This window comes from Rana temporaria, chromosome 5, assembly GCF_905171775.1.
Source record: "Rana temporaria chromosome 5, aRanTem1.1, whole genome shotgun sequence".
Taxonomy (NCBI): domain Eukaryota; kingdom Metazoa; phylum Chordata; class Amphibia; order Anura; family Ranidae; genus Rana; species Rana temporaria.
In genome coordinates this window covers 236,961,254-236,983,974 of record NC_053493.1, presented here as the reverse complement: position 1 = coordinate 236,983,974, position 22,721 = coordinate 236,961,254, and the positions used below count along the sequence as shown (strand labels likewise).

At 46.1% G+C, this 22,721-nt stretch overlaps 1 protein-coding gene across 1 annotated transcript in view; it reads right to left on the bottom strand.

Annotated features, from left to right (window-relative positions):
- The window catches only part of SERPINB5 (serpin family B member 5), a 75,217-nt gene that overhangs the window by 38,118 nt on the left and 14,378 nt on the right, over window positions 1-22,721 (bottom strand). The window contains exons 2-3 of the mRNA XM_040353612.1: window positions 17,435-17,605; window positions 1,917-2,048 (exon numbers count right to left, since the gene is read on the bottom strand). Of these exons, the coding sequence (XP_040209546.1) occupies window positions 1,917-2,048; window positions 17,435-17,602 (300 nt within the window). The 5' untranslated portion in view covers window positions 17,603-17,605. The remainder of the gene's footprint in view (window positions 1-1,916; window positions 2,049-17,434; window positions 17,606-22,721) is intronic.

The following is a 22,721-nucleotide window of genomic DNA, read 5'->3' as shown; positions in this document are numbered from 1 at the left end:
CAGAATTCCATCGGGAAAAAAAATCTGATTTTTTTTCCAAAGGAAAATCCGTTCGTGTGTAAGTGGCATTAGAAACTGATTGGCTACCATTCACAGCTGCACCAGATTTTCCACTCTCCTTATAGTAAACCTCACAGGATTAAATTGTTTTGTCTTGTCGATGGAAGTGTTTACACATCCGATGTTTTTCTTATATCCTAATAATCTTCTATACCAGCTAAACCCCATTTAAGCCTCATTCACACTACGGGCCGTTCGTCCGTCTGTCACGGAACTGAATGGCCGCTCCATGCATCGCTATGGAGCGTCGGATGTCAGCGGAGACATGTCCGCTGACATCCGACCCGATCCGATCCGCTAAAAACAGACGTATGGGGGCCACGTCCCCATCCGTCCATGCGGATCGGGTAAGATCTGATGAAAACGGACATGCTGTCCGTTTTCATCAGATCGCTCCATAGGAGGACAGCGGTGCCTAACAAGCCCCTCCCCGCTCAGTGAGCAGAGAGGAGCTTGTCATCCGTCGGCTCAGCGGAGATCTGCGGACTGATCTCCCGCTGAGCTGACGGGAGCAGTAGCAACGTAGCAACGGAGTCCACCTGTGTGAATGAGGCCTTATCCTGCATAAAATATGCCTACTCTAAGCTAGACTCTTGCAAATCACAGCACAAATAAAATGAAGGAAACTCTACCATAATTTTTGGCATGTACCCACCCTGCCCTTTAGCGTGTGTCTCTCTAAATTTAATGGTGGTAAGCTACAGTCAGTTTAGCTGACTTGATAGTTCAGATTCTTTAGCCCCTTTCACACGTGCAGACCGTTCAGATCCGCCTGTCAGTTTTATCAGGAGGACCAGAACGAGCATTTGATGTCAACGGTGACATGTCCGCTGACACCCGATCAGCCCTGATTCGATCCTCTCCGCTAAAGTGTGACGGATGCAAACCCTATTTTGCAAACCCTATTTTGCATCCGTCTGGCGGATCGGATAAAAACGGACAGATGGTTTGTTTTCATCCGATCGGCCCAAAGAGGAGAGCGGAGATCTGACCCGTTTCAGCACAGTGTGCAGAGACGGACTAGTCATCCACCGGCTTAGCGGGGATCAACGGAGAGATCAATGCAAGCCTTTTTGGTAGTTTAATATCCATACCAGACCTGTAGGGCCCCCCACACATTTTTTTTTTAATTTTGGTTCGGGGTTCCCCTTAATATTCATACAAGACCCAAAGGGCCTGGTAAGGGACTGGGGGGGGGGCCCTTGCCGCTTTTTCCAATTACTTTTATCTGTATTGCGGGACCCGACAATTCATTATAGCTGCAAGCAGTTTTAAATGACTTTTTTCCTTTAGAAATTTAATTTTGCTGCAGGGACTTTTCTAAACACAAGAAAAATGTGCTAATTTACAGGCATACTATAGACACCCCCCAGGTATGGAATTTAAAGGAATATTTCACTTTTATTGTTTCACTTTAAGCATTATTAAAATCACTGCTCCCGAAAAAAATACAGTTTTCAAAACATTTTTTTTGCATTGATACATGTCCCCTTAAGCAGGACCCAGGTCCCCAAACACTTTTTAGGATAATAACTTGCATATAAGTCTTTAAATTTAGCACTTTTGATTTCTCCCATAGACTTTTAAAGGGTGTTCTGCGGCTTTCGAATTTGCCGCGAACACAACAAATTGTCCGCTATTCGGCGAACAGGCGAACACCCGCTTGTTCGAGTCGAACTTACGTTCAACTGGAACATCGAGCTCATCCCTAGTCCTGAGTTTAGTAACACTTTAAGGATACCAGCAAAGTTGTGAGCTGCAGAAACTAAGCTTAGTCACATAACAGTTCTGTTTTTCCTTTTCTATAAGCCTGAGAAGACTTTCAGTGTGTACACAGAACATAAACAGATGCTCACCTTAGTGCATTTGTGACTACTGTCAACGTAAACCCTTTTTACAACTTTGAGGGGGGAACACATTTTGGAAATATCTGACGTCAGTGTTTGAAATCCAAAATCATAATCATTGACTTTTTCAAAGCGAAGAACCTAGTATAAAAGAAGAAATTGTATTACAATGAAAAATACTTATTACATATTGAGGCTGATTCACTATGTGAGGGAAGAACTTTGCATTATGAGGCTGGTCACTTTGCAAGGGAAGTACTTTGCATTAGAGGTTAGTGTGTATGCTGAAATTTCACTTTGCATAGAATACCCAGTCATCAAGCGAATGAGGGTGATGATGTCAGCACGCCGCTCGTTCCGCCGAACGAACGGCATGCTGACGTCATCAGGGCGGAACGAGCGGCATGCTGACGTCATCAGGGCGGAACGAGCGGCGTGCTGACGTCATCACCCTCATTCGCTTGATCTCTACACGGACGGGTTTGCCTGTTTGCATCCGGCCGGCGCAACAGGCTCAAGGCTAGTCTTTGTTTACTGAAATGTGAGTTTTTTACTGTTTTTACCATTCAAAATAAATCACCTTGGTTTTACGCTATGTGAGGTTGGTAAGAAGACTACTTGGCTAATGGTGGTGGATTCACACTGGGTTCCAAACGGCATCACGAGAGTGCAGTTATTTAGAGTGTGCACCAGTGTTTAATATACCACACAATCTTATGGACTTTTTCATCTATCTAATTTGATGGACTTTACTTTTGTGTCACTGCTCAATTTATTCAACTGTTTCATATATACTTGTGTCTATTGATTCTAAGTTGTCTATTCACGATTGAGCACTCACGTTTAATTGCTTCACGTCTTTTAACCCTTTTATGATACATGCACATGATGGGCCAGATTCACATAGCTTAGCGGATCTTTAGATCCGCGTAACCTATGTGATTTAAGATTCGCCGCCGCAAGTTTTTGAGGCAAGTGGGTAATTCACAAAGCACTTACCTCAAAACTTGCGGCAGCGTATCGTAAATCCCCCGGCGGAATTCAAATTCCGCGGCTAGGGGGAGTGTACTATTCAAATCAGGCGCGTTCCCGCGCCAATCGAATAGCGCATGCGCCGTCCACAAATTTACCCAGCGTGCATTGCGCTAAATGACGTCGCAAGGATGTCATTGGTTTCGACGTGAACGTAAATGGCGTCCAGCCCCATTCACGGACGAGTTACGCAAAAGAGGTAAAATTTTTAAATCGCGACGCGGGAACGACGGCCATACTTAACATTGGCTGCGCCTCATAGACCCAGGGGTAACTATCCGCCGGAAAAAGCCAAACGCAAACGACGTTAAAAAAATACCCCTGGGCGGTCGTTCGTTTCTGAATCGGCGTATCTCCTCATTTGCATATTCGTTGCGTAAATAAACCGAAATGCCACCTAGCGGCCGGCCTGGAATTGCATCCTAAGATCTGACGGTGTAACGCAGTTACACCTGTCGGATCTTAGGCATATCTATGCGTAACTGATTCTATGAATCAGTCGCATAGATACGACCGACAAAAACTCAGAGATACGACGGTGTATCAGGAGATACACCGTCGTATCTCTATTTGAATCTGGCCCGATATGTTCCTTCAGTGGTAGTATATTTTGCACATGGATCATATTTTTGTGTCACCACATGTTTTTTTGTGTTTATTGATTTCAAGTTTCTATTCACTATTAGGCATATATTTTTTTATTGCCCCACAGCTTTTTTAATATATGCACATGATATACTCCTTCAGTGGTAGTATATATATTTGTCACAAAAAGGTTTTTGATTTAGCGCCACTATTTATTTTTCCAAATTTGTACACTGTTAGTTCACAGATTAGTTGCTGCTTATCATTCTAGTTTCAGGCTACGTGTGTTTTAATATAACCGACATAGCGCAGTTGTTTTCCCAATTTCACACAACTATGGAGGAAGCTAGAGGCTATCCTAATTTGTTCTCCTTGTTACCATACAAATGTGGCATTGGTGAAGGTGAGCTTGTTATGTGTTTTAATATTTGAAAATATTTGGTTTATTCCCTAAAAATTAATACATTCCAGGCATGGCATATATTTACATATTTTTCCAGCCGGGACTGGAAAAATTTACCATACCTGGCAATGCTCCTGGAAGTGGACACTGCTACTCTGGTGATCTCCACTTGATTCCCGGTTCCGGGCTGAGTGGCCGGCCTGATGCATTGTGAACATAGGAGGTCGGCCACTCAGCGTGTGTGCCATTCAGAGAATGCTTTGCATTTTCTATGCAAAGTGTTCTCTGATTAGACAAGGTGGAGAGGCAAGATGGTGACGCCATAATCTCCACCTTGTTCAATCCAAGATTGCTTTGCATTCATTCAGATACAAAGCATTTCTGAATGGTGCCCATGCAAAACAGCTGACCTGTGTTTACAATGCATCAGACCAGCCACTCAGCATGGGACCCAGAAGCAAGTGGAGATCACTAGAGTAACTATGTCCACTTCAGTGATTTGCAGCTTGCAGGGGCATAAGACAGATATTGTGTATACATAGTTACCAGTTAGACTAATGTAACTATGTAAAAATACACTGTCCCACTGTCACCACTCCTGTAGAATTCCTGCCTGTAAGTTTGGGAGGGAGTGAGGGAGGGGGAATTGTACAGGGAACACAGTGGGCCTGATTTACCAAGCCTTTACTCCATGACTCATGGAGTAAAAGCAGGAGTAGCAGCCGTTTGGCCATTTACTAAAGAAATACGCTGCTAGTGCAGTGTATTTCCCTAGTTACTAATGTGCTCCGTGCGCCCAGGAGAGGGTGCATTGTGCACCAGTACAGACCTGGCGCACGGCACATTAAACTGTAAATTGCGGGGGTTTGGGCGGGAGTTTATTAGGGGGGAGGTGGGGGGATGCAGGGGAAGTGAAGTGACATGTGTTTGAAAGTGTTTGGCGGGCCGAATTGAAAGGGAAAGTGTTTTTTGAAAACAGATCCCCGTACGCTTGCACAGTGCGCCTGAACCTCGGGAGGTTCATTTGCATACTGGGCATGCGCAGAGAGAAAAGTCAGGGATTCCCGTGCGCCTTGTCAGTACGCCGTGAAAATCTTGGTAAATACCAAGCGGCGTACCCGTGATTGCGCTGCGTGACGCGGCGCACGGGAATCTCCGAGCTGTTTTCAGCCCTGAAGGGGAACTCCGCGCCAAATTTCAAACTTGAAATCGGCGCGGGTCCCCCTTCAGGGCTACATTAGGCTCTTAGGCTTGGTCCGGAACGTGAGGGGTTAAACCCGCGCCGATTCGGCGCGGGGGTCCCCCCCCGATCCAAACCAAGCCCTCATCCCAAGCATGCAGTCTGGCCCGGACAGGAATGGGGGAGGGGACGAGCGAGCGGCCCCCCCCCTCCTGAGCCGTACCAGACCGCATGCCCTCAACATGGGGGAGTGTGTGCTGTGGGGGAGGGGGGCAGTGCCCCCCCACCCCACAGCACTCTTGCCCCCATGTCTATAGGGACAAGAGCCTCTTCCCGACAACCCTTGCCATTGGTTGTCGGGGTATGCGGGCGGGGCTAATCGGAATCTGCGAGCTCCCTTTAATAAGGGGGCCCCCAGATTCCGGCCCCCCACCCTATGTGAATGAGTATGGGGTACATCGTACCTCTACCCATTCACATGGGGGAAATGTAAAGTAAAATAAAACACCACACAGAATAAAATATTTTATTAATCTGCTCCGGAGCCCCCCCTTTCTTCTTTAGCTCTCTTAGAAGGGGGGGTTTCTTCTCTCCCGATCTTCCGCCGGGACCCTGGGCTTCGGTGATTTCTGCCGGGGGAGGGCGCCATCCCTCGGTCCTCTCCGGAGCCTTCCGCCGGATGCCCCCACCCCATTTAAGCTCTTTTACATTAGGGAGGGGCATCCGGACTTCGGGGTCTTCTGCCGGGGGATGGCGCCTATCCCCCGGTCTTTCCGGTGCCTTCCGCCAGGGTTCCGGTCTTCCTGGTCTTCTGCCGGGGGTGCGCCAACTCCCCGGTCTTTTCTCTTCTGTCTTCTCTGCTCCCTCTTCTGCCTGGCTCCCCCGCGGAGCCAGGGCTTTCTTCCGTCTTCTTTCTTCTCTCTTCCTTCTTCTGCCTGTCTCCTCCGGGAGCCCAGGGCTTGTCTCCGCTGTCTTCTTGCTTCTCTTCCATTGGATGTTGACACGACGAGGTCCGGCGCTGGAATGCCGTCTGAGCAGTGGGCATGGACTTATATAGGGCAATGCCACCATGTGACCTCAACCCATGTGACATCACATTCCCATCATGCCCAGGGAATGTGATGTCACATGGGTTGAGGTCACATGGTGGCATTACCCTATATAAGTCCATGCCCGCCGCTGACACGGCATGTCAGCGCGGAACCTCGTCGTGTCAACATCGAATGGAAGAGAAGGAAGAAGACAGCGGAGACAAGCCCTGGGCTCCCGGAGGAGACAGGCAGAAGAAGGAAGAGAGAAGAAAGAAGACGGAAGAAAGCCCTGGCTCCGCGGGGGAGCCAGGCAGAAGAGGGAGCAGAGAAGACAGAAGAGAAAAGACCGGGGAGTTGGCGCACCCCCGGCAGAAGACCAGGAAGACCGGAACCCTGGCGGAAGGCACCGGAAAGACCGGGGGATAGGCGCCATCCCCCGGCAGAAGACCCCGAAGTCCGGATGCCCCTCCCTAATGTAAAAGAGCTTAAATGGGGTGGGGGCATCCGGCGGAAGGCTCCGGAGAGGACCGAGGGATGGCGCCCTCCCCCGGCAGAAATCACCGAAGCCCAGGGTCCCGGCGGAAGATCGGGAGAGAAGAAACCCCCCCTTCTAAGAGAGCTAAAGAAGAAAGGGGGGGCTCCGGAGCAGATTAATAAAATATTTTATTCTGTGTGGTGTTTTATTTTACTTTACATTTCCCCCATGTGAATGGGTAGAGGTACGATGTACCCCATACTCATTCACATAGGGTGGGGGGCCGGAATCTGGGGACCCCTTTATTAAAGGGGTCTCTCAGATTCTGATAAGCTCGCCGCCCGCATACCCCGACAACCAACGGCCAGGGTTGTCGGGAAGAGGCTCTTGTCCCTATCGACATGGGGGCAAGAGTGCTTTGGGGTGGGGGGGCAGTGCCCCCCTCCCCCACAGCACACACTCCCCCATGTTGAGGGCATGTGGTCTGGTATGTCTCAGGAGGGAGGGGGGCGCTCGCTCGTCCCCACCCCCATTCCTGTCTGACCAGACTGCGTGCCTGGGATAAGTGCTTGGTTTGGATCTTGGGGGTGACCCCCACGCTATTTTTTTTTGCGCGGGTTTAACCCCTTATGTTCCAGACCAAGCCTAAGAGCCTGGTATGCACCTGGAGGGAACCCACCTTATTTTTTTTTGGGGGGGTCTGAAGTTCCCCTTCATGAACAGCGATCTGTCATTTACACATGTCAGTCCCCCCCCCTACAGTTAGAACACACCCAGGGAACATATTTAACCCCTCCCTCGCACCTAGTGTTAACCCCTTCCCTGCCAGTGGCATTTTTTGAGTAAGCAATGCATTTTTTACAGCACTGATCGCTAGAAAAATGCCAATGGTTCCAAAAAAGTGTTCGATGTGTCCGCCATAATGTCGCAGTACCGATAAAAATCGCTGATCGCCCCAATAACTAGTTAAAACAACAAAAAAAAAAAATTTGTAGACGCTATAACTTTTGCAAAAACCAAACACTAAACGCTATTTGCGATTTTTTGGAACCAAAAAGATGTAGAATACGTATCGGCCTAAACTGAGGGGTTTTTTAGTTTTTGGAATATATATTTTTGGGGATATTTATTATAGCAAAAAGTAAAACTAATTTTTACATATGTGGGCGGGACTTACGCAAGTCCCGCCCACATATATAAACATCGTTCAAACCACACATGTGAGGTATTGACGCGTGCGTTAGAGCGAGAGCAATACTTTTACCACTAGACCTTCTTTGTAACTATAAACTGGTAACCTGGAAAAAAAAGAAAAAGGTTGCCTATGGGGATATTCACGGAATTCATTTTGGCCCCATTGCAGGAGTGTTTCCAATAGTAAAGCGTGACATGTAAGGTATCTATTTACTCAGTGTAACATCATCTTTCACATTATCCCCAAAAATTGGGCTCACTTTTGTGTTTTGTTAATTTTTAACCACTTGAGCCCGGACCATATTTCTGGTCAATGACCGGGCAAGTTTTTGTGATTCGGCACGGCGTCGCTTTAACTGACAATTGCGCAGTCGTGCGACGTGGCTCCCAAACAAAATTGGCAACCTTTTTTTTCACACAAATAGATTATTAAATGTGCGTGTTTACTTCTGTCTTTAACACCTCCCCTTCAGGCTGGAAAGCATCAGATCAGGGGAAACCAAAAAAAAAAGCTCTCATTCCATTGCAGCTTGGTTCCTACATGTGTGATGAACTGAGCATGCTCAAACACTTAGAAAAAAAATATCCTTTCTTTTTAAAAGGTGAAAAACACTCATTGGATGCTCATAGAGCGTGGTTTGGATTAATTGCAGGTGTGCCCAATTACAAGCTCACCCAAACTAGAGACTGCAATTTGTTCATGTGATTTCAATTGCTTCATTACTAGCACTGTTATAAAAAGCTTGGATCGATCAGTCCTCAGCTGCCCTCAGAAGGGGCAGGCTGGCAGAAATGCTGTTGCTAAACACAAATGTGGTTTGTTGCATGGGTTTTGTTTTATTTTGCCAATGGTTTTGGTTTATTTTTAAATGATGTTCACTTTGATGTATTTGTCTATGTGGCCTTATTTTATGAAAAATGTGTAAAGCTATGGTTATTTAGAATTTTGAAATGTATTTTTGTTTGTTTGTCTTTTTTTGCTTTCCTTGTTTTGTTGACCAATAAAAATTACTTTAAAATTGTTAAGTTTGTCTTTTGTTACTTTTTCATGCTACATATGTTGACAGCTGCAGCTGAACTAGGTTTGGGCCTAACAAATTATGTGTGATTTTTGTCTAAGCTTCTTTCCTGGTGTGTAATCATGAAATGTTTGCCATGTTTATTCTCCCTGACTTTAAAGACAAAAACTGGTAAGTATTTTATTTATTCTGCAGTGGTCCTCAGCCCTCAAGTACCCCCGACAGGACATGTTTTGGGGATTTCTCTTATCAAGAATTGCTGTCCAGACTGTATTTTAAAGCACATGTGCAAGATGAAGGAAAACCTGCAAACATGGCCTGTGGGGGGGGGTTTGCTATTGGTGGACAGGCTTGACGTGCTGATTTACAGCACTGTGCTTAAATCTAGCGCAAGGCAATCCTATTCAAATTGTGGGTGTTTGAGGGAAGCCAAGTGAGTGTTAGAACCCCTGCTTTGTGTTTTTTTATTTTTGTGTTGAGCTTTGTGTCCCTTTTCTTAAAATTGGCTTCACTTCCTGTCACACAGCTGAACAGGAAGTGAGGTTAAAACCCTACCAGTGTCATTTCTTGGGGACACAGGTCAATCTAACTAGTGTCCCCATTAAGCAAATTGCACTCCAGCACTGCTGTGTACACCCCAAATCATGGGTCTTCAAACTACGGCCCTCCAGTTGTTCAGGAACTACAATTCCCATCATGCCTAGTCATGTCTGTGAATATCAGTGCATTACAAGGCCTCATGGGATGTGTAGTTCTAAAACAGCTGGAGGGCTGTAGTTTGAGGATCCCTGCCCCAAATGATTATTTAGTTTGGGGTTTAGTAAAGGCAAAGCCACTCTGCAGTACAAGCATAGTTGCTGAAAATCAGAGAGGAAGCACTGATGGTTTTAACATCCAATCCTGTAGAAGCAAAGTTGTTTTGTTTTCTTTCTTCCTTGCTTTGCACTTGTAGTGCAAAGTGGATTTGCCTTTAGTCAATGGACCCCAAAGTCCAAGATCCCTAATAATTTGGGGTGTACACAGCAAAATGCTAGAGTGCAATTTACATAATGGGAAACTATTTAGCTTGATCTCTGTGTCCCCAAGAAAAGATATTAGTAAGGTTTTACCCTCACTTCCTGTTTGGCTATGTGACAGGAAGTGAATGAATTAGAAAGGGTGAAGACACCTCACAAATGTTGTCACTATCAGGGGTGCAGACATCCCCAAAAAATGAGCAGATAATACTTATTTGCAAATTAATAATTTTTTAGTTAACATTGGGTGGGGTGCTCTAACGCACACATTCCAACATATTAGCAACGCTCTATCCTGGCCTATTGGCATGGTTATATTTTTTGGGGCTCTCAATAAAACTCTATGAAATTTGTGCTTAAACTAGAACCAGGGGCGGACTGACAACTCATGTGGCCCCTGGGCAATAGAAGATTATGGGGCCCCTCTGGCTTACAGATGACCACCACGCCAGGAGGTAGTGCAGAGGCGGGCAGCTAAAATCTTGGGATATTCACATTAAAAGCATGTCATTTTCGGACATATCAGGGACAGATCTAAAAAAAACACAGATTTTTACATACTGTCCCTGGTTTTACTGAGCCTGGCAACCCGGATGGGGCCCCCTAGTGGCATGGGGCCCTTGGGCAGTGCCCGAGTGACTCAATGGTCAGTCCGCCCCTGACAAGAACTATAATCAACAAGTTTTATTTTCTTTAATTTTGGATAGAGTGAGGGAGGGTTATAGGCCCTGTCAGTTTATTTTGTATTATCTGTGTCCAATTGGGGAGATTTGCCTTCACTTCCTGCCCCATAGCCAAACAGGAAGTGAGAGAAAAACTATGCAAATTAACCACTTCCCGCCCAGCCTATGGCCGATTTACGTCCGGGAAGTGGTTACACAATCCTGACAGGACGTCCTGCAGGATTTCATGCCGCACGCGCCTGTGGGGGCACGCAGTGCGGCGATCGGTGATGCGGGGTGTCAGTCTGATCTCAGTAAAGAGTCTCTCACGGAGACGGAGACTCTTTACCACGTGATCAGCCGTGTCCAATCACGGCTGATCACGATGTAAACAGGAAGAGCCATCGATGGCTCTTCCTCACTCGCGTCTGACAGACGCGAGTATAGGAGAGCCGATCGGCGGCTCTCCTGACAGGGGGCGTTCGCGCTGATTGTTTATCAGCGCAGCCCCCCCTCGGATTACCACACTGGACCACCAGGGATGCCCACCCTGGACCACCAGGGTGTGCAAAAACAAAAAAAATATAGAACAAAAAAACAAAAAGCAATAAAAAATAAGAAAAAAGATGCCAATCAGTGCCCACAAATGGGCACTGACTGGGAAAATCAGTGCCACCCCACAGTGTCCATCAGTGCCACCCCACAGTGCCCATCCATGCACAGTGCCCACCTATCAGTGCCCACCTGTGCCACCCATAAGTATCCATCAGTGCCACCCATAAGTGCCGCCCATCTGTGCCGCCCATGAGTGCCCATCAGTGCCGCCTATGAGTGCCCATCAGTGCCGCATAGCAGCGCCGCCAATCAATGCCACCTCATCTGTGCCGTCAGTACTACCTCATCGATGTCCATCAGTGCCATCTCATCGGTGCCCATCAGTGCCGCCATATCAGTGCCCGTAATTGAAAGAGAAAAACTTATTTACAAAAAAATTAACCTAAAAAAATAAAAACTTTTTTTTGTTTCAAAATTTGCAGTCTTTTTTTAGTTGTTGCGCAAAAAAAAAAAAACGCAGAGGTGATCAAATAACAACAAAAGAAAGCTCTATTTGTGGGGAAAAAAGGACGCCAATTTTGTTTGGGTACAGTGTTGTATGACCGCGCAATTGCCATTCAAAGTGCGACAGTGTTGAAAGCTGAAAATTGGCTTGGCGGGAAGGTGCGTAAGTGCCTGGTATGGAAGTGGTTAAGGGAATCCAGTGCCCCCCCAGAACTAGTGTGTGGGTCCCCTGAAAATTACTGGGCGGGGTTATACAAAAACAGGGTGTGACCTTGACAGGAAGGGGTGGGTCATTTTTCTATTAGGAGGTGCAGATATGTAGTCAGGCCTAGGGCAGAACCAAACCTAAATATACTACTGCATATTAGGGCTTATTTAGACCGGAACCGATTTACAGCGTGTTTTTATATTGTGGGAGGAAACCCATGCAGGCACAGGGAGAACATGCAAACTCCATGCAGATGCTGTCACGGGCGGGATTCGAACCAACGACTCTTTTGCTGCTAGGTCAAAGTGCTATACACTACACCACTGTGGTGAACGAACATGATTGCAGCTGAAAGCATGAGAACTTTTATTTTTTTTTTCAATACCATGCTTTCCAGCCTTATTGACCCCGCCTCTCTCCATAAAGAGGACCTGTCACACACTAGTCCTATTACAAGGGATGTTTACATTCCTTGTAATAGGAAGAAAACTGATCATTTTTTTTTATTTTTTTATTTCAGTGTAAAACATTATAAAACTAAATAAAAATAAATAAGAAAACCCCCAAAATTTTTTTTAAAGCGCCCCGTCCCGACGAGCTCGCGCACAGAAGCAAACGCATACGCGAGTAGCGCCCGCATATGAAAACGGTATTCAAACCACACAAGTGAGGTATCGCCGCGATCGTTAGAGTGAGAGCAATAATTCTAGCCCTAGACCTACTCTGCAACTCAAAAAATGCAACCTGTAGAATTTTTTAAACGTCGCCTATCGAGATTTTTAAAGGGTAAAAGTTTGATGCCATGCCACGAGCGGGCGCAATTTTTAAGTGTGACATGTTGGGTATCATTTTACTCGGCGTAACATTATCTTTCACAATATATAAAAAAATTGGGCAAAATGTATTGTTGTCTTATTTTTTAATTCAAAAAAGTGATTTTTATCCAAAAAAAGTGCGCTTGTAAGACCGCTGCGCAAATACGGTGTGACAAAAAGTACTGCAATGACTGCCATTTTATTCCCTAGGATGTCTGCTAAAAAAAAATATATAATGTTTGGGGGTTCTGATTAATTTTCTAGCCAAAAAATTGTGATTTTCACATGAAGGAGAGAAGTGCCAGAATTAACCCGGTGGGCAAGTGGTTAAAGTACTCATGGCTATAAAGAATAGAGTCATTGCTCATTAAAAAAAAAAAAAAAAAAGGGGGTCCCTCCAAATTAAATTACCAGGCCCTTCAGGTCTGGAATGGATATTAAGGGGAACCCCGCCGTAAAAAAAACCCCAAAAAATGGCGTGGGGTCCCCCCAAATATCCATACCAGACCCTTCAGGTCTGGTGTGGATTTTAAGGGGAACTCCACCCCAAATTGAAAAAAAAAATGGCGTGGAGTCCCCCTAAAAATCCACACCAGACCCTTATCCGAGCACGTTGACCTGGCCGGCCGCAGAAAAGAGGGGGGGACAGAGTGCGGCCCCCCCCTCTCCTGAACCGCACCAGGCCACATGCCCTCAACATGGGGAGGATGTCCCCATGTTGATGGGGACAAGGGTCTCATCCCCACAACCCTTGCCCGGTGGTTGTGGGGGTATGCGGGCGGGGGGCTTATCAGAATCTGGAAGACCCCTTTAACAAAGGGGACCCCCAGATCCTGGCCCCCCCCCTATGTGAAATGGTAATGGGGTACATTGTACCTCTACCATTTCACCCCAAAAAAAATGTCAAAGTGTTAAAAATGACAGTAGCCGGTTTTTGACAAATCTTTTAATAAAATCTTCTTTTCTTCTTTCCTTCGGGTTTCTTCCGCTGCTTCTTTCTTCTCGTCCACATCTTGCCCTACGTGTTCTTCTATCTTCTCCGTCCGTCCTTCAGCCTTCTGGTCCCGCATCTTGCCCGTTGTCTTGTCCTGTCTTCTTCTCCGTCCGCCTCCTCGTCCGCATCTTGGGTCTTCTGCGGTGTTCTTCTCGTCCCCGGACCCAGCGTTTGAATTTGATTTGGCCGCCGTTTTCCCGCTCCTGGGACCCGCCCCCCTCTGACGCCACAAGTAAACTCCTTAGAAGGTCATGTGCGTCAGAGGGGGGCGGGGTCACATGAGTGTGACACGGCGGGAACTTCTTCTCCGGGCGGCGCGATTGAAATTGAATTCCCCCGCTGTGTGACGCTCTGCGACCCCGCCCCCCTCTGACGCACATGACCTTCTAAGGAGTTTACTTGTGGCGTCAGAGGGGGGCGGGGTCACATGAGTGTGACACGGCGGGAACTTCTTCTCCGGGCGGCGCGATTGAAATTGAATTCCCCCGCTGTGTGACGCTCTGCGACCCCGCCCCCCTCTGACGCACATGACCTTCTAAGGAGTTTACTTGTGGCGTCAGAGGGGGGCGGGTCCCAGGAGCGGGAAAACGGAGGCCAAATCAAATTCAAACGCTGGGTCCGGGGACAAGAAGAACACCGCAGAAGACCCAAGATGCGGACGAGGAGGCGGACGGAGAAGAAGACAGGACAAGACAACGGGCAAGATGCGGGACCAGAAGGCTGAAGGACGGACGGAGAAGATAGAAGAACACGTCGGGCAAGATGTGGACGAGAAGAAAGAAGCAGCGGAAGAAACCCGAAGGAAAGAAGAAAAGAAGATTTTATTAAAAGATTTGTCAAAAACCGGCTACTGTCATTTTTAACACTTTGACATTTTTTTTGGGGTGAAATGGTAGAGGTACAATGTACCCCATTACCATTTCACACAGGGGGGGGGTCAGGATCTGGGGGTCCCCTTTGTTAAAGGGGTCTTCCAGATTCTGATAAACCTCCCGCCCGCATACCTCCACAACCACCGGGCAAGGGTTGTGGGGATGAGACCCTTGTCCCCATCAACATGGGGACATCCTCCCCATGTTGAGGGCATGTGGCCTGGTGCGGTTCAGGAGAGAGGGGGGGCCGCACTCTGTCCCCCCCTCTTTTCTGCGGCCGGCCAGGTCAACGTGCTCGGATAAGGGTCTGGTGTGGATTTTTAGGGGGACTCCACGCCATTTTTTTTTTCAATTTGGGGTGGAGTTCCCCTTAAAATCCACACCAGACCTGAAGGGTCTGGAATGGATATTTGCCGGGAACCGCACGTCTTTTTTTTTTTTGGTTTTTACGGCGGGGTTCCCCTTAATATCCATTCCAGACCTGAAGGGCCTGGTAATTTAATTTGGGGGAACCCCTACACATTTTTTTGTTTGTTTTATGAATGAATCCCTTTAGAATTGTCAGAGCCGACAATTCATTATAGCCGCGTGTGAATTTTTAAATGACTTTTTTCCTTCTGAATGTCATTTTGTGCAGGGGGAGTTCTAAGTGCGGGAAAAATGCGCTATTTCACATGCTGACATTACACCCCCCCTAGGTACGAAATTTAAAGGAATATTTCACTTTTATTGTTTCACTTTAAGAATTATTAATTTCACTGCTCCCGAAAAAACGGCCGTTTTAAAAAATAAAAAAAGCATTGATACATGTTCCCTGGGGCAGGACTGAGGTACCCAAACACTTTTTTAGGACAAAACTTGCAGATTAGCCTTTAAAATGAACACTTTTGATTTCTCCCATAGACTTCTATAGGGAGTTCGGCGCGGCTTTACATATTAGTTTCAATGCGCCGGCTGCTACGCTGGTTCATGCGCCGAATTAAGCCTCCACCCGGAGTACTAATTAACGCATGAACCAGCGCAGCGCACAGAGCATAGTAAATCAGGCCCAATGGGGTGATGGTAACAATTTTTTGTGCTTGGGATGGGAGGTTTGTGGAGATGGGGGAAGGGAGAGGTATTTGTGTTAGGAGGGGGGATTTGGGGGGGTTTGTGCGAGGAGGGGGTGGGGGGATTTGCGCTGAGAGGGTGTTGAATGTGGAAAGAGAGGGGACATTTTTAACACGTGTCATGTGTAATGTCAATAGTGTCTCCTTCCAAGGCGCTTCATTCCCAATATTCAAAACTCAGGTTTTCTTCCAAATAGTACGAAGTTTATTCTTCAAAGATTGACAAGCAAACAGTCAATGCTTACATAATGACAGCTGGTAACACAACATGGCAAGATGGAAATTCAGAAGGTTACAGACAGAGGAAATAGATGTTATCATGGTATGATGGTACGTCTTTCTGCTCGGCTTCCATAGAGAAAGCTTCCTGCTGGGTGGGGCTTCCTACCCCCATCTCCCTGTAGGGTCGGTGACCCCAGAATTTCCTAACTAGCTACTCTCACCACATGGATTCTTATACGGTTTTAAAAGCCAAGCTAAGCATATTTACATTTAGACTAGCTCCAAGAAAGGTGGCGAGCTTCTGTCACAAACGTAACACCCACTTCAGTATATTTAAGCAACATATCTCCACCCACTGTCTTGACGTAGATCTCCAAAAATACATGTAACCTACACAGCAACTGACCTTTGTCTGTCCTCAAAATGGCCATGTTTAAATATTAATTCTCAGAAACTTTTTATCACATAAAATAGTAATAATTTCAAAATCTAACAGAGGGGGCATATTGAAGGGGGATTTGAGAGGCCGAGGATTTTTGCCAGGAGGAGATAATATGTACTAGGAGGGAGATTTGGGGGAAGAATATTTGTGCTAGTAGGGGGAATGGGGGGATTTGTGTTGGAGGGTATGGAGGGTTATGGGCCAAGAGGGGGGATTTGAAGGATTTGTGCTAGAAGAGGTATTTGGGGAGAGAGAATTTGTACTGGGGGGGGGGTTATTTGTGTTAGGAGGGAGGATATGGGTGGAGGGGAGTATTTGTGCTGGGAAGGGTAATTTAGAGGGGGCTGTTCTAGGAGGAGGGATTTGGGGGTTTGTGTTAGGAGGGTGGAAATATACTAGGAGGGGGGATTTGGGGGTGAGGATTTGCGCTGAGTGGGGGGATTTGGGGGGGGGGGGGTTGTGCTAGGATGGGAAATTTGAGAGAAAAGAATATGTGCGCTAGGAGGGTTGAGTTTTTTGTGGTGGAGGAGATTTGTGCTAGGTGGGGGGAATTGAAACAGGATTTGAGCTAGGAAGTGGGATTTGGGGGAAAAGATTTGTGCTGGGAGGTGGATTTGGACTGGGAGAAGGGGGAGTTTTGGCATTTTTGTTTGGGGAGAATTCTGGCTCACAGAGGTTATTTATGATTAGGGGGTAAGCATGCTGATTATTGCTGTTTTGTTCTGCTGAGACATGATGCTTACACATTGGAGGGGTGGGAGCGCTGTTTGTTGTCTTCACCTTGGGTGCTAGATGACCTTGTCCCTCCACTGCACACGGGGCACTCCTCTTCCCCACACAGCACAGCTCAGCTCAGATTCCCTTACAGGCACATCGTTAATCTGCTCAGTGTGTAGCTGGCTGCTGTGTTCCCAGACTGGAATGTCAGCTGCAGTATCCTGCTACACACTGTGCAGATGGAGGCTGTTTCTGTAAGGGAATCCAATCTCAACTATGTACACTGTCCTACTGACTCCTATACACTGCCTTGCTGACTTCGTATCCTCTGACTCCCTGAATTATTTTACTGCAGCCCCACATCAGACAGTCTAGATCCGGCCCTGCTTTGTAGTCTAGCTATTCAAGTCTTTACAGCAATGTATTGTAGTTGCCTATTTATAAATAAACAGGAAGAAATAAAAAAGGAATAAACATTAAACTATCACCTACCTTTTCTATTTCAGTTGCTGTGTCTCCCTTGGCTCCTTTAAAAGCTAAAGCCAAAGTAGAAGAAACACAGTATGGAGAAAAGATGAAATTATCGGTCTTGCTTTTTTCACAGAACATTTTTAGAAAGTCAACGGCCAAAGATGTGTTTGCCAGTCGGAAAGCCTCCATTATCTACAACATAAAACAGGGCATGAAATGGAGTGGTATACACTACACACACACATATATTTTTGCACTGTATATATACAAAGATATTAAAAAAATCTATATATATATACTTTATTTTCTTTTTTAATATATTTTTTTTAATCGTTATATAAAATATGTTAGAATAATGTAGAACAAAATGGATGTAACTGAAAAAGTAAAAACAAAATAAAAAGTAAAAAAATACATTGCAAAGTATACAAACACAATAGATATAAAAGGAAAATATTTGTTACCTTTCCAAGCTTACTCCCTCTTTAAGCTATTTATTTCCTGGGTCACTTTATGAACAGCAAGCAAAACTAGTTTGCATTCTGTCTGTGTTTGCTAAGCTATTTATTTATTCTTTGACAATTCTGTCATCATATTGACCCAGCGTCTGTAATCTTATTTCAAAGACTCCTATATTTGATAAGACTTAGCAATATGTGGCAGGAAACCCCATGGGGTTTCCTGCTTGAATACTTTTCAAGAAATGTTAGACTACTAGTCTGGATAATAAATAGTCAGACTAGAAAACCTATTGGAAATAGATTTCTGCAGATCATTTGTAGTATTCTCTTGAAATATGCAATACTTTATGGGTAAGTAAATATGGGCCAGATTCAGGTAGAATTACGCGGCGGCGTAACGTATCCCATTTACGTTACACCGCCGCAGGTTTACAGCGTAAGTGCCTGATTCACAAAGCTCTTACCTGTAAACTTGCTGCTGTGTAACGTAAATCCGCAAGTCCGCCTAATTCAAATGGGGCGGGCACCATTTAAATTAGGCGCGTTCCCGCGCCGAATGTTCTGCGCATGCTCCGTTAGGAAATTTCCCGACGTGCTTTGCGCGAAATTGCGGCGCCCCGACGTTTTTTTTGAACGGCGACGTGAGTTACGTGGTTTCGTATTCCCGGACGTCTTACGCAAAAAAAAAAATTGAAATTCGACGCGGGAACGACGGCCATACTTTAACATGGCTGTTCTAAAGAGAAGCCATGAAAAAGCAGGCCGAAGTTTGCGACGGGAAAAACCGACTAGCGACAACGTAAGAGATTGCGACGAACGCGCGTATCTTCGTGGATCGCCGTAACTAGTCATTTGCATATTCTACGCCGACCGCAATGGAATCGCCACCTAGCGGCCGGCCTAGAATTGCATCCTAAAATCCGACGGTGTAAGTCAATTACACCTGTTGGATCCTAGGGCTATCTATGCGTAACTGATTCTATGAATCAGCTGCATAGTTAGGACGGGCGGATCACAGAGATACGACGGCGTATCAGGAGATACGCCGGCATATCTCTTTTGTGAATCTGGCCCTATATTCCTAGAATAGTTGCCCTGTGAATAGGGGCTATACAATTAAAGCTGCCCCTTGGACGTGAACAAGTCAACAAAAGTGTTAGACAAAAATAAAAGGTGGTACCACATTTTAATTTTGTCTAACAATACTTTAAGGGTATCTGCTTCATGCATATTTAAAAAGATCATGTATGTTTATACCACAGTCAACAGAATGATCCTTTTGATGGCTTTCGATTTCCCAACCTCTATGCGTGATGGCAGGCTGTTGTCGGAAAATCTGAGCGTTTGTACACTCCATCGGACAATTGTTGTCGGATTTTCCGACAACAAATGTTGGATAGCATGCTTTAAAATTTTCCGACAACAAATGTATGCTGTCGGATTATCCAATCGTGTGTTCAGAAGTCCTTCGGAAAAAAATCCAAAGTACAAACACGCATGCTCAGAAGCAATGCTAACCATAACACAACATTAACAGAAGTTGCCCAAAGGGTGGCGCTAAAAAATCCTACGCTTTGTTCGCAAAAAATCCGATCGTGTGTATAAGGCTTATGGATAGCATTGGGTTGGCTACAGACTATTTGATCAGACTGATATTTTTGCATTAAGGTAACCTGGCTTGCCATGTTCCATGGCAAAGCACAACTCTTGGCACACCCTAACACACCAAAACAATCCTGCATTTTAGAGCACCACAGCACACAGTTATAAAACATATGTGCATTATGGTGTGCTGGAAATAAAAAAGTGCAGATGTGTTAAAAAAATCTACTGCAGCAGCCCATGTAACACACATAGACACATATTTGGGTGCATTTATTGAGCAGGGATGTTCTCTGGGGCAGGTAAATGATGAGACCAGGGGAACACACCAGCTGTATCTATTAGGCCCTGTTCACACTGGTGTGCCTTTGATGTGCTAAAATGCAACTTTCCAGCATGACAAAAGCGCAAGAAAATATTTCTTTTTTAAATTCTAAGGGCCGGATTCAGGTAGATCGGCGCATAGTTATGCCGGCGTAGCGTATCGAATATACGCTACACTGACGTATAGCAGAGCGGCGAGCACAGTATTCACAAAGCACTCGCTCCCAACGTTGCGCCTGCGTAACGTAAATTCCTCGGCTTAAGCCCGCCTAATTCAAAGTAGGTGGAAGGTGGGCGTGATCCATTTAAATGAAGCGTGACCCCATGCAAATGATGGGCCGAACGATGGGACGCATCCCAGTACGTATGTGTCAGAATCACGTCGTGAATACTCCATAAGATACGTCGAATCACTACCTACGACGTGACGTAACCTACGCCCAGCCCTATTCACGTACTACTACGTAAACAACGTAAAATACGACGGCTGTTCCCTGGTCCATACCTTAACATGACTTACCCCTGCTTTATGAGGCTTAACATTACGCTGGACGTACGACTTACGTAAACAGCGTATATTAATGCGCCGGGCGCAAGTACGTTTGTGAATCGGCGTATCTCACTCATTTGCATATGAGAATCGAATTTCCCATATGCCTCCAGCGTAAATATGCGCCCAAGATACGCCGGCGTAGGCAATTTACGTCGGTCGTAAGAAGCCTATTTTCAGGCGTATCTAGTTCTATGGGCACAGCGCACAGTTACCTCGGCGCACATTTACACTTACGCAGCGTATCTCGAGATACGCCACGTAAGTGTTACGTGAATCCAGGCCTATGTTCACATCTCTGCACTATGTGCTGCAATTTAAAGTCCTGCTTGCTGCATCTTTGGAGCCCTGTTTAAAAAATGCACCAAAAGCACACCTTCAATTACCATAAATAGAAAGGCACCAAAGATGCACCATACTGTTTTTCAATGTGCATTTGTCAGTCACATGTCAATTTTTTTTACATTAAAATTTTACATTAAAATTTAATGCAACACGTTAAAAACGCACCACAAATGCAATATGCATTTTCAAAACAAGCATATCGCATTTTACAATGCATCAGTGTGAATGGACCCTTAACCATAGCATAACACCTTGTGTATGTTAACACATCACAAAGGCTGAGTCCCGTCAAGTCATTTGGCGTAGCTAAACATTCCTGTTCCTATAAATGGAGAGGAGAGGAGTGGAGGAGAGAAAGGTCCACATATCTCTTGTCTGTAGGTAGCTAGTTCTAAACAAGCTGGACATTAGGGCCACATTTTGCAAAGCAAGTTAAACAATATGTCAACTGGCAATTAAAAATATAGTATTATCACAAATTTGTACATATGCACTATAAAAAATAACTACAATACAGTAATTATTCTGTCTATCTACAATATCTATCATGCCTCGTAATATGCCTGGATGCCTTCAGACTGTCCTAAAATGTTAACAGAATCCCAGTGTCCCATGGATCCAAGCTGTGCTCTGCAGCCAGAACACTGCTGATGCCATCTCCCTGCTCTCTCTCTCTAGAGCAGGGGTCGGTACCCCCTCAGGCCGGGTTCACATTGGTACAACAAATGCTCCGACATTGGGAGCTCATGTCGCATGATGTGTGAAAATCAATGGTTCCCTATGGGAGCCGTCTTACCTGACCCGACTCTGGCATGCGACTTGTGCTCTGATGATCTTGAAGGAGAACTCCATGCCAAATTTTATAGGCATGCCCGCCACTTATGACGTCACCACATTATGATGTCAGCGGGGCAGAGCGTTGTGTCAACATCGAAAGAAGAGAAGAGGGAAGAAGACAATGGAGAAGACCGGACAAGAGTGAGCAAAAGAGCAGAAGATAGCGAAGGAGACCCAGCAGAAGGCAGAGGGAGAAGAACCAGAGAGAGAGCGGAGAAGAGTTGGAGAGGGCAGAAAAAGTCGAAAGAGACTTCCAGAGCTGCTTAGTAAATTACTTGAAAAACCTGTGTACCCCATACCCATTCACATAGGGTGGGGGGCCAGGATCTGGGGGGCCCCCTTATTAAAAGGGGCTGCCAGATTCCAATAAGCCCCCCGCCCGCAGACGCCGACAACCAATGACCAGGGTTGTCAGAAAGAAGCCCTTGTCCTCATCAACATGGGGACAAGGTGCCCACCCCCCATGGCTTTGTGCTCAGATAAGGGTCTGGTATGGGCTTTGGGGGGAACCTCACGCAGTTTCTTCTGTGTAGGAGGTTCCCCTAAAGTCCATACCAGACCGAAGGGCCTGTTATGCTCTTAGAGGGGGAACCCATGCGTTTTTTTTCTAAATTTGGCGTGGAGTTCTTCCTAAAGATTCATACCAGACACAGTGCCTGGTATTGTCGGGGATCGAAGTCGGATCCCTGTTCATTGAAGTCGGACGCATGTCAGACTTCAAGTTGCAGGACAAAGTCGGATCCAAAGTAGTACGACTGTCGTGTCGTACCAGTGTGAACCCGCCCTCAATCAAAATGTACATGTTAATTGCAGGCAGGTGATAGGTATAGCGGTGTAGAGAAGCAACTCCTCTCTCACCTATCCAAGGCACTTGTATGTGACATCACATGGGATGGGTGAAAGAGGATGCCAAAACAGATAGCAATGTCTCACCAGCACTCACTCCACTATTGACTAATGACTCCTGTGCTGGCTCCCTGTACCCTGCCCTTGTGACTCCCTATACTCTGCCCTGCTGACCTCCTGTCTGCGGACCCCTGTACTCTGCCCTGCTTTCCCCTGTACTCTGCTCTACTGACCCCTGTACTCAGTTCTGCTGACTCCCTGTACTGTGCCCTGCTGACCCCATGTACTCTGACCTTCTGACCACCTGTACTCTGCCCTGCTGACCTCTTGTACTTTGCCCTGC